This window comes from Aythya ferina (assembly GCF_964211825.1).
Source record: "Aythya ferina genome assembly, chromosome: 16".
Lineage (NCBI taxonomy): Eukaryota > Metazoa > Chordata > Aves > Anseriformes > Anatidae > Aythya > Aythya ferina.
In genome coordinates, this window is record NC_140315.1 from 912,545 (window position 1) to 924,811 (window position 12,267).

Sequence of the window (12,267 nt, forward strand, 5' to 3'; positions counted from 1 at the left end):
ACTTGGCAAGTGCTCCATGTGCAGTGAAGGCAGGCCTACTACAGCTAAAAAAATAAGAGAAGTTTGATCTGATCTGTGTAATGCACCAATGTAATCCAAGGTGCTATCACAGAGGTATGCGTGTGTTTTAGAAGAGTCAAGCAGCATGCAAATATTTTTAAAAAGGCACTACCTCTATGTTAAGGATTTTAAGAAAGTGCTTTAACTCCTACACTTCAGTGTCATGTGGTGCTTGCTCCTGGGGACAAGGGGCTGCTTTTGCTGCAGGTCACTTTAAAAAAACAAAAAAACAGATCCCACTATACAGATCAGAACAAAGATGAGAAGGATGTAAAACATTCCTATGAAAAAGCTGTGACTGCGCACCAGGTCCAAGGGCCTCTTCCAGGAGTCTGCTGGATTTCCTGTCTTTGGCTGTTAACCTGCAGGAAGCCCAGATGGTTCAGATAACAGCCAGAGGCACGCAAACTTGGCAGGAATGTTTCTTAAAAATTTCAACACAGAGTTCAGTACATTTTGTAGAGCTTAAGACAATGTATTTTATCTTAATATCAGTGCCACCGAGTATCTGGTCAAGGGTACGTCCATCAAAATGAGAATCTAACAGCTTCTGTAACAATCTGGGATTGCCCGTGAACACGCTAACCAAATCTCTACCCACTGCTCCGATTTAAATACAATGACTAAATATGCAATTTTATTCTTTTTCCACCTCACTGAGTTTCTTTTACCTTGCTAATGAATTTCTACAGAATTAAAAGCAGAGCCTTTCCGACATATTTACCAGCTAGCTTATCAGTACTAAAATGAGAACGGTTTGGGTTTGCACTGTGATTTCCACTGTACCAGTCCTGCCACAAGGGGAGTTTCCAGCATATGAGTGTAACGTAGGATTCCCTATGGAACAGAAGTAACTGAGGCAGTGTGCGCATGTGCAAACACACGTGGCTGTGGATGCAGCTTCCCGTGAAACATACATACACGTAGGTATGGACATACAGGCGTCTATATTACCTTGCTAGTACAGGTTGTAGAACCCCCTTGTTTCACTTCAGTTCTCTGAGCACTTACAGCATACGATCATCTTTTAAAATGTCAAGGTACAGAATATTATGTGCTAGGGAGAGACGGAGGAGAGGGAAGAGAAGTTGACGTTACATTATACAACAAGAGCTAAGTAAAAGGCTCTCTGTACACAAACAGTGCTTTATAAAAAGGAAGATTATACCAGCTTTCCATCTTCTGCTTGAAATTTGTCTGGTGATTCTCTCTCGGTTATGGCCAAACTCCTCTTTCCTCCACCAAAACTAAAATATGTGTGTGCGTGTGTATTGATCTTGTGATCCAGAAAAGCACTCCATGAACCAGAGCAGCTGACTTGGAGTTTTTCGGGGCCCACCTGGGCAGCTGGCTCACCGAGGCACCATGCCCGCAAGATGCAGAGGTGAGCTGTGCTGAGTGTGCAGTTCCTTCTGCTCATGGGGGTCAGACACAATGGAGTTCTCCAGCCCGGATGAAGTCACTCAGCAGATACGTAACGAGCACACAAGGCAGAGTCCATATATCAGAGCATTTCTAAAACCAGGCAAGTCCTCATACACTCACACATGTCAGTCTGGAGAAAGTCATCAGTGAAGGAGAGGAAATAGGTAAAAACATTCATAGGGTGACAGGCAACAGCAACCAGGAAAAATAACATCCCAAGTCTCAATATACAATGAACTAAAACTTACAAATGAGCTGCGAGACACTAGACAGGGACACCTTACTCTGTCTTCAACACGGCAGTTCCATCTCCCTCAACCCCGCCACACAAGCCTGCAGCATTACAGCAGCCTGCTTTAGTCATAGGGCAGCTTGCAGAGAGACCATCAAAAGCAGGAGTTCTTCCTCCCTTGTTTTCAAAGTACAGCCCCTGGATTTAATGCCAGATTCCATTACCCAGACTCGGTTACGTGTGCTTTTGCTCCCACCGGGCCCTGCATGGTCCAGGAGGTGCAAAGGAAAAGCTTGTGATGTGACCTGGGTGAGGCACAAGGGGTACCGTGTGCTGAACCTCCTGAGACACTTAGGAGGGGCCATACTCACAAGAACAGTGCGCTCAAAAGCCAGCTTCTCATTAAGGTGCTCTACTTTCCACCCAGCTTACGGGGGAGAGCAGAGCCAGCCCTAGGAGCCTGCTGGGCAGTTAGCTCCATGCCAACGCCACATTTCCTGTGAACAGGGGGAGATTTGAGCAAATGGCCGCGCGCCGCCCCCCGTTCAGGCTTGGTGTGGATACTGGTGTCAAATGCCAGGGGTAAAGATGGAGGCAACAGAGAGGAAGAAAGCTGTGGAGCTGGCACTGGTATGCAGATGAATTCTTTGACAAGGTGGTTCCTGTTGGTAGGGGTGAGGTCTGCAGGAGGTCAGTTTGGAGGAGCTCTTACTTACGCCTGTAAACAAGTAAAGGACTTCAATTTCTATTGCTTCCTTCCTACCGAGTACAAAGTTGCTTTCAAGACCCCTTCTTGTCCTACAGTTCTAAAGGGAGGCACAGCTATCTGGTGGTGAATACATGCTGACAGCTGCCATTCTGCCTGGTCAGACCAACTTCTTAACCCCAAAGGATGATGCCAGCCTTTCAAGCAGGAAGAGGAAAAACTGTGCACCTAGTCAAGTTTGGATAAATCCTTTGCTTTTTAACCTCATTTGGTTCTCACTATGAAGCTCTGGAGCCGTGGTTCTGTTGAGATGACTTTCAACTCTGTCTTCTTATTGCCCAACAGCAAAAAAGCCCAGTGCAGCAAGAGGGCTAGTGCAGAAGGAGAGACGGTGATGCTGTGAGGTGATCCCCATGCTTCCCATTGCTTCTAATACACTGTAACGTACCTCATGCATTTCTGATTTCCTAACTAAAATCTGTTTCCCACAGAGGCCAAATGCTGAACTGCAAGCACGTATCTTCCTGTGGCTCAGTGCACCTGGACTGGCACAAGTCAGTTAAACAGCAAAGAGGCCACCTCCAGGGGAAGGGGGTTGGAGTCTGGCTGGGAGGTCTCTCCGCAGGTTTTTACTTCACGCCCTGGAGAGGAATTGCTGGTTTTACTTTGGAACCAGCCCTCGGGACTGTGGGTAGAGCTGAGAACTATGGGTGCCTGCTGAAGAGGATCCCCCTGATTTCCTTCCAGTTTTAGGCCTGAAGAAGTAAAAATGAAAAAAAAAATAAACAAAAAAAGCCCCAACAATGTCACCTGTTACTCATCAAAATTAAACTTCCAATTTTTTTTACTGGATTTATACTCTAATCAGTCTCATCTTTCTCTACTGTCCTACGTTCCTTTCTCTCTCTATCTCTGCTTTACAGCCACGTTAGCCATAGCTTTACTGATGAGAACTGCAGACAGACAGCAATTAGCTTTGTCCCTTTGCTGCTGGCTAGTCTGCTTACTAAAAATTCAGCTCACCTGGCTTTTGGTTTTTTATTTGAAGTGCTCTCAAAGGTCGAAGCATCCACCTGTATCTCATCTTCATCCTGCAGAGCTGCTTCTAGAGCAGCCTGAACTTTGGGAGCGATGGCTGGTCCTTCATAGTCTCTTGTTGTTCGGCTGGGCATGTCGAGTTCCAGTAATACAATATTCTCTGCCTGGGAAAGTAGAAGCAAAATCAAAGCCTGCATGTTTTCATGCAAATAGTTTATTTTCCCCCCAGAAGCTTATTCTGAAGTACTTTATAAATCTATGCAGGACACTGTAAAAATGTACGTCCCACAGAAGAACTAACGATCCTCTGAAATTCACATTCCCCTGACCAGGAAGGCGAACATTTGAAAGTTGTCACCACGTCTGGACTTACCCTGTACCGAGCTTCTGGACGAATCATCATGGACGTCCTGGCGTGCTGGCTTAGTGGCCTTTTGTATCCTACAGCAGACACCGGTCTTTTCATCATTTGCTGGTTACTAGAGAAACACAGATACTCAGTCTATTATACACCAGAACCAAAAACTCTTCTTGGAATTTATGAGCTACAATATCTGCAAATTCCACAAGGAAATATGTTTCAAGAGAGCAGAAACAACCTAGATTGCATTTCCAAGAACAGCTCTCAACAGTCAGTCAACAAGATAAAGCAGTTATCCCTTGTCATCTGTTCCCTGCACAAAGCAGGGTATCTCTATGGTTGTTTTTTTTTGTTTGTTTGTTTTTTATCATACAGACCACAGATGCACTTGGTTGCTCCCTGCTTACCAAATTTGCTTTAGAGAACTTCCTCTGTAGAGATTCAGGATATACCCACAGCTCTCACTTAATTTTTGAGAGCTTTTCTACTCATCTAAGAAACAAATACAATAGGAATTTACTGCTACTTCAGTGGTGTGTGGAGAATTACGTGTATTCTACATATAATTACTGGGCTTATCTAGAAGACAAATCTTAATCTTCCAAGAATTTTCCTAATTGTGCATTCCTATTTTATTCAACCTACTCAGATGAATAATAACTTTGTTTTATAATTCAACAGGAAGCTAAGAAGTTGGAGGGCCATTTTATATCCCCAGTTCAATCCCCTGTTGGGGTACCTTGTTCTTAGTAACTAGAGGGTCTTTTGTGACCTGTAACTAGATCCTACGTAAAAGATTAGAAGTACACTCACTCCAGCCGGGTGATGGGATGCAGTTTCCACTGGTCTTCCTCTTCATCAAAGAATGATCTGTTCATGATCTTATTCTTTTCTTCCAAAGGAATAAAGTTTTCAATAATCAAGTGCCTACATAAAACCACAACAATGGGAAATACACAAGAAACGCAATCAGCAGACAATTTTCTCTACTGCTCCTCTCGCACTGACTTAATATAGCCGTGGAAAAGGAGGAATTTTTTGGCTTTCTCTTGCTGCAATCTTGTTCCACGAGCATGTGCAGAACAGTCCTTCCTTTCACTCCCCCCATAAGAAACCATCTCTGTTGAAGTTAACTGACAGGAAACGAAGTGACGGGACTTACTTTAGCTTTAGTTCCCTGGTAAGTTCATTCTGGGTCTGCTCCAGTTCCTGGCGCTCCTTGATGTGCTCTTCTTGGAGATCATGGATCTCTGCCTTCACAGCTTGCAGCTTGGAAAATAACTGGAACAGACAACAAGAGCTGAAGTCATAACTTGCCAATGTTCCTCTCAGTTTCACACATAAGTTGGTTTTATTCCTAACCCAGTGGACGTGCAAGAATTTTCTTTTTACCTTTTTGAGTTTTTTGGTCTTTATGTCCACCTCTTGTTGAAGAGAACTATAGGTCTCCTTCAGCTCTAGTGTTTCCTCATCCCGACTTTCCATCTGCTGCTGGATTTCTCGCTCCCGACGTTTCTGAAGAATGTGATGTACAATGTTAGGGACCACAATTGCATTGCCACCTCCAGGCTGACATACATGAAACCAACACTTAGGATGTTTTTACTTCCCTGGGTTCCAGGGCTTTTGCTTTAGCTTCTAGTTCTTCCTATCTCTTGCCTTAGAAATACCAGAAGCATTAGCTCTTCTTTGTCTTTATTTTGGTGAAGGGTCTATTGGAATCAGATAGGGTGAGTAAGCGCTCAGGTTTCAATTAAAGGAATGAAATGTTGTGGTTAGATTTTTTTTAAAATCTGTTCATACTCATCATTGCACTTAATGAATTACCATCAGAAAATGCGTAATAGAAAATAAGCTTCTGTCACATAGTAAACACCCCTTTCCTCGAGTTAACAGTTGAACTGTCACTCCCTGAGGCCTTCCAATTATTTCTTCACTTACAGACATATCCAATTAAGATGGAATATAAATCTTTAATGGGAAAAGCTGGAAGAAAAGTATTATAAGCCTTATCTACATATTTCATACAACAACAAATAGTACACATGCCCTTGACCCTTTTTTTTGAGATTTATGATTGCCATTTAATCAATTTCAGGGTTAACCCTGTGCAAACTTTCTTACCTTTCTCCTGATACAATGTTTTATAGAAGTTCCACAGCAAGGCTTTTTATACAAAAATAACAAATGTTCTTCCTTGTACCTGTTCCGCAATTTCCTGTCGTTTCTGTTCCAGGATTTTCTGCTGTTCATTTGTATGATCCACAATATTTTTTCCTCCCACCAGAAGTTTGCTTTCCATTGCCTGAAAGAAAACACGGTCATAAGTTTCCCTCTCAGTGACCAGTTAACAAGTCTTTTCCACAGGATGTGACTTTCTCTCATTTACAGACAGCTTCACGAGGGCAGCCCTCTCTTAAGTTACCTGCTATGAGCATTACTATTTCTAACAATTCCTGTAAAACTGGGGGATAAATGAAACAGTGACTTGCTTGGAATTACACACTGCTGTAACGTGGCCAATCTGAAGAACGAAAATGTGTACTCTCATATAAAATCTTGTTAATGATCTGTTGCAGAATGAAGCTTTTTTTTTGTGCTACAGCTTGCGAAAAGATGCATCATCACATTTCATTGTGATGATTGCTTAAGATCTTACAAGATCAGCATATAAGAACAATGCAGCAACTCATGAATATTGAGGTTCCTAATTAATGGCGGAAACAAAGGGAATTTCAACTTCTGTCTAGGAACAGTTTATTTTAAAATCTGATTAAACACAAATCACTATTCTGGAAACTTCTTTTGAAATACCTTTCCTAACTGGGAAACCTGTTCTCCCCACAGCCTAAATAAATTGCTTTAAAAAGTATGAAAGTATGACGAGGAAGAATTCTACCTTGATTTTAGCACTCAACATTTCTGTTGCTTCCTTCTCTCGTTTCAGGTCCTCCATTTTCTTTTCCTTCTCTTTCAGCAGTCTCATCTTTTCTTCTGCTACCAAGCTGTGATCCTCAACAATGGCTTTCTTTTCAATCTCCAGCTTTTCTTGTTGCTCCCTCCAATAGTCATCTTTGTCGTCTCCTTCATCCTCACCCTCTTCAGTATCCTCCTCCTCTTCCCCACCCTCTCTTCTCCTTTCCCTCCTCTTTCTTTTCCCAATGGACCGTTTTTCCAGCTGTGCCTTGAGTCGAGCAATTTCTTCCTGGAATTCGCGTAGCAGAGCATCCTTAGGATCCTCATTCACTCTCGGCTTGTTCTTGATGTTTTTGGCACGATTGGCATACCTTAGTGTTGTAAGAGTCTCCTCTACGTTGTAGGAGGCAGGGCCTATATTGGCCACCATCACAGTCTTGGCATTGCCACCTAACGAGTCTTGAAGTAACCTAGTTAGCTTTGAGTCCCGGTATGGAATGTGTGTGCTTTTGCCATCTACTAGGGCAGATATCACGTTGCCCAAAGCTGAAAGAGAGAGATTGATTTTAGTAGCTTCCTTTAACCTTTCCCCCTGTGCTCCAGTCTTAGCTTGGCGCTCGCTGCCCGCGAGGTCTACCAGGTTGAGTTTTCCGACACGGATGTGATTCTCTCCATCAAGTCCCAGCTCGCTGCATTCAATGGTGATCACAAAAATGGCGTGAGACCGAGAGCTGTGCTCGTTCATGTTGGTGGCACCAACTGAGCGATTTTGGTTTCCCACGTTCATGACGTGCTCTATCTCTTTGACACTTTTTGTAACAAAGGAGGACAAATCCTTAACATACACACCTGTATCCGGCCTCTCTTTTAACTCCAGCCGTTTGGACTGATCCTTTGATAACAAGTCTCTGATTTCTTCTTGGTATATTTCCAAGTAAGAAGCTCTAACTAGGTATTGCTGATTTTGGGATCTAGAGATGTGGGTGAAGATGTGATCAAATGAATTGGGGATGACCCCTCTTTTTTCGGGATCACCACGCACCCCCTCCATCGTGTATGTTTTCCCCGTTCCAGTCTGCCCATACGCAAAGATTGTCCCGTTAAAACCTTGCAGCACAGAGTCCACGAGAGGTCTGAAGGTCTCATCGTAGAGTTCAACCTGCTTGGAATTCCAGTCGTACACAGCATCGAAGGTGAAAGTTTTAGGCAGTTCATGAGATGTTCCCCGCGGATTCTTCACTGAGACCTGCCCTAATTTGACGTCCACGTTAACGACTTTTTCATACGAAGCCACCTTCTCTTTGCTGTTCATCGGCCGGCATCGTACCACCACCCGAACAGACTCAGAGCTCTTTAACTTAGACATGACAGCAGGGCTGTGGCTGGCGTGTTCTGATCAATGGCTGATCCAGTGCTAGAAACCTAGAACAGAAACAAGGAAGGCATATATGAAGGCAGTTTGCTGCACAGAGCCAATATTTGACTCATCTATTCAAGCAGAATTTTGCATTACGTTCTGAGGGATTTTGAAGAATAACAATTAAGGACAACATAAAAATTAAAAAAAAAGGCCTGAGCCAAGACAGTATTATTTTACCAAAGCCTGTCAGTATCGGTTATACAGGCTCTGCTGCTAAGAATCTTCATCAAATCTCACCTTTGCAGTTGGCAGAGATCCTTTTCTTGACCTTTAAAAATAATCGTAACATTTTTTAAACTATTTATAAAAATGATGTAACTCCTTGCCGCTGATTCCCTTTGCAGCTTAGCTTTTTGTTTTAAGTCCTGTGCTTTGAAAATCCAGCACAGACCTGCTCTGTCCATATTGCTCAGAACGCAGCTGCAGCCTCATGAAAGGAAATCAGCCGGTGATTCACCTGCGTGCTTCACCTACCTACCAACAGTCAAGAGATTACAAAACACAAATATAGTATTTTCAGAGTTGCCTCTTTTTACACCTCCTACATATTGACAAAAACGTCTCGTTTTTATGAGGCCACCTTTATATTACAGTCTTCTCACACGTGATGTGATGTGATGCATCATCAGGACCATCCTGACACAAGAGGTTTAGAACCTATGCCTGTTTTTTCTTTAGTGACAGCAGTTCCCTGGAATGCTGCCCAAATGCTTTTATGTCTTCTGCATTAAAACTTCTAAAGTCACTTTCTGAAGCCTACCTACAGCATAATAGATCTTTAATTGGGCTACAGCAGCTGTGAGGCTTCAAGACAAAATCATTAAATGGTTTGTCCATTTCCAGGCATCCCACCCCCGAACGTTCCGTTTCCACACCTGGGAAAACTGATGTTACTTTTACTTTTCTGTCAAGTGAAGGAAAATAATGGTTACCCCAAAGTTTTCCCACGTCTCTAGCTGGCTGCAAAGTAAAGCGTTACGGCAGCCAAGTGTAGCAGCGTTCCAAGGCTTGCAGATACTGTAAGCCAAACCAGCCAGGGGACCAAATCACCCCAGTGAGCTGGACTCCAAAATCCGTTGGCAGCTAAGAGGAGCATTAGAACAGAGGTGGCATTTCCAGCCTGTATCCAGCTGAGAGTAGAAGGGAAAGCTCTAGAGGTGGAATGACCCACGGTACGCCTCGCCTAATGCTCAAGCAGTCAGAGGACATGAGGGTGCGAAGCGGACACCTGCCAGGTTTGCCCTTCTCAGCCTTCTGAAGGTGAGTTGAAGCTCCTTCCATATCACTTCCAAACATTTCATAAAGCTCACAGTCCTCTGAGGCCACCCTCGTCTTTCTGTAACGTGCTCGCCCCCGGGACAGGATTCTGCAAACGAATGTGTTCCTCAGCTAGAGCTCGTGCGTCTGCTTTTATAGGAAACAGAACACAACCCTGTGTGCCTGAAAGCCTTCAAGCACAACTGTTCGCACAGACCTATGCTATTGTTTTTCTTTCAAAAACACACTTTTAGGGGGATTTTCCATGAAAGCCAGCTCTGCTCACGCATGCCAACCACACCGCCTGCACGCCACGCTCCTGCTCTGCTGCACCGGCTGAGCGGGGACCACCGGGCTCACAAGGCTCAGCGCCAGCCTGGAGGCACGGTGCACAAATCCAGCTCAGGGACCCGAGCCGTTGATGACTCCGGGCTGCAGAGGAAGACACGTGCTGCTGCATTTCCCAGCAGTTGGCACCACGAGCTGCCATTTAAAACAGAGCACAAGGACTGCGTTGCTGCTAAAGCGGCAGCCTCGCACTGAAGATCTCAATGGTACAGCTCGAGAAATGCAGTGTGATTTCTAAGAAGTTTATTTTTTTCCAAATCCATCTTTCTACCAGCTGGATCTGCAGCTGCCCATGGATTTAGTCTGGTTTTACTCAGTAACTGCATGTCTCCAGAGAGCTTCTCAAGTAAGGTGACAGAGAACTTCAAGAGCAGAGCTAGAGGACTGAAGAAGGAAGCAGAACGCTCCTATCTCAACGTCCAGACTGCAGATCTGCACTACAAAGAATAGCACAAGAGGAACAAACAAACATGTTGAAGAATTGTATGGAAACCTCAACACGACCTTCAGAATTTCCTTGCTGCTGTGCAGGGAAGCGCCTCGCTCCCTCGCTGTTCCCATGAAAGCATTTAGAAGTTACCAGCAGGAAGACGAGGAACGTGCGTGGGGCTGCCCAAACTGGACAATCATCCAGAAGCGCTCAACAACCCGCATGCTGCACTGGAACCGAGACAGGAATTTGGGATTGCAACTGAAGAAAAACATTTCCCTCCTAGCTGACAACTCCAAATAAAGATGACCTTATTTTCTGGCCCACAGGGAACATGTATTTTGGTATACCAACAGAAAAGAACACTTGAAATGGGGACAAGTCTTGCAGAAGCAGAAGAAGCAACTCTCTCTCTACTCATCATGAGTAATTATATATATAAATGTGTGCTGTGCTTCTGTGATGCTTCTCCTTCCCCACCTACCTGAGATATTCCTACAGTTCAAGTTCACAAGAGACAAGCTCACAAAACAAGCAGCGCGTCATTTATCTGCATTGCATGGGGAGCGTACATACTGGCAAAGACTCAAATTAGGCACAAACTCTGACAGGAGGAGCCTGGTCCTATTTTATATAATTAACATCCAAAATATAACATTGATGAGAAGGGCAGCTTGCAAAATAGATGCTGACTAGGATTAAATGATGAAGATTAAGTTAATCTGCACATTGGCTTCTTTGTTTTTCAAGAGCACACATTGCTGTGCACATACTCACCTGGAAGTTAAAAGTGAAATGTCCAGCACCTGTTCTGTTCAGATTTGGCAACACATACCTTTAACAAAAAATGTGCTGCTTGTTTGCTGCTCCTCTGGGTGTATCTCAGCAATATGAGCTTCCTAAACTTTTGATGCATTCCCCCGTTTCACTTGCAAGTCTCTTTTTATAGACCCAGATAATTTATCTTACCCTCGATGTGGGCTATTTTCATAACAACCTATCACGAATCATCTCCCCTTATTTTAGCTGCTGCTGTGAAGCTTCCTGAGAGAGCACAGCACATCAAATCACGTTTCTCCCCGGCCTCACCCAGCTGCGTGACCAGGAGCAGAACCAGTTGGTGGTGTTTGTGCTCACAGAAACTCTCCTGCAAGGACGGAGCTGGACAGGGCCTGCCCAGAGGGGCCTGGCAGTGAGACGCGGCGCAGGCTGCAGCACCACAAACTTCTGTGCCACGGGGACTCCTTCACACAGGGAGGTCTCAAGAGACCCGGGTCAGTCCCCTGAGCATCCTTTTGGGTCTCAGGGCTGAAGGAATGCGTTGGAAGATGGCTCCACGTAACCAAGGTGGGGAGCAAAGGGAGCATTTGAGTTCCTTTCTATGACAGCAGACTGCTCCTGAGGAAACGAGCCCTGCCGCGGGCTGGCTGTGGGCTAACGCGGGCTCTTCTGGTCAGGATATTTGGCAGCGAGGTCGTGGCACACCTGGGTGACCCCAACGCCTCGGCCCTCATGAGGCTTCCCCGCATGGGGTGCGGAGATCTGGGTACAGATCTGGGGAATTTTGGGGCTCGGTGCCCAAATCCTCACCTCGCACCTCCCAGGCACCACCCTGAGCCCCCCTGAATCCCACCGCCGCTCCCCCGTGTGAACCTTCCAGGTACCGGGGGGGGGCGACGATGCCCTAGGGCTCAGCGCCCCCCGTGCCTCTCAGCCCCTCCTCGGGCCCGGTGCCCCCCAACCTCCCCGCAGCCCCCGGCCACCGCCCGGGGCCAACCCCCCCCAGAGCCCCCGCTCGCCTCCCGCTGCCGGGCACCGCCCGGGAGCCCCCGACCCGGGCCCGGGCCCACCGGGAGGGACCGGGGGGGGGTAAACGGGGACCCCCCGGGGCCGGGCCGGGCCGCGCCGCTCTCACCTGCGCCGTCACCATGGAGCCCCGCGGCCGCCTCCTCCCGCGGCACCGGATGCGGCGGGGCCGGAGCGGCGCCGCCTCCACCCCCCCCCCCCCGCCCCGTTCTCCGGTCACTTCCTTAGCAACGCCCGCACCCGCCCCACGCCGCCGCTTCCGCAGCGC

General features: G+C 46.1%; 1 protein-coding gene across 2 annotated transcripts; it reads right to left on the reverse strand.

The window, feature by feature from the left end:
- Positions 1 to 990: 990 nt before the first annotated feature.
- Positions 991 to 12,184, reverse strand: KIF3B (kinesin family member 3B). Of its 2 annotated transcripts, none has more exons than XM_084537644.1 (9): positions 12,109 to 12,184; positions 6,722 to 8,160; positions 6,026 to 6,127; positions 5,215 to 5,337; positions 4,985 to 5,103; positions 4,636 to 4,749; positions 3,835 to 3,940; positions 3,447 to 3,625; positions 991 to 2,435 (listed from the first exon to the last, which is right to left on the reverse strand). In XM_084537644.1, exons 2-9 carry the CDS (start codon positions 8,102 to 8,104, stop codon positions 2,426 to 2,428), a joined length of 2,136 nt encoding a protein of 711 aa, XP_084393770.1. In that variant the 5' UTR covers positions 8,105 to 8,160; positions 12,109 to 12,184; the 3' UTR covers positions 991 to 2,425. The 2 variants fall into 2 exon arrangements, with proteins under 2 accessions (XP_084393770.1, XP_084393769.1); XM_084537643.1 differs by having other exon boundaries at positions 991 to 3,178.
- Positions 12,185 to 12,267: the final 83 nt, after the last annotated feature.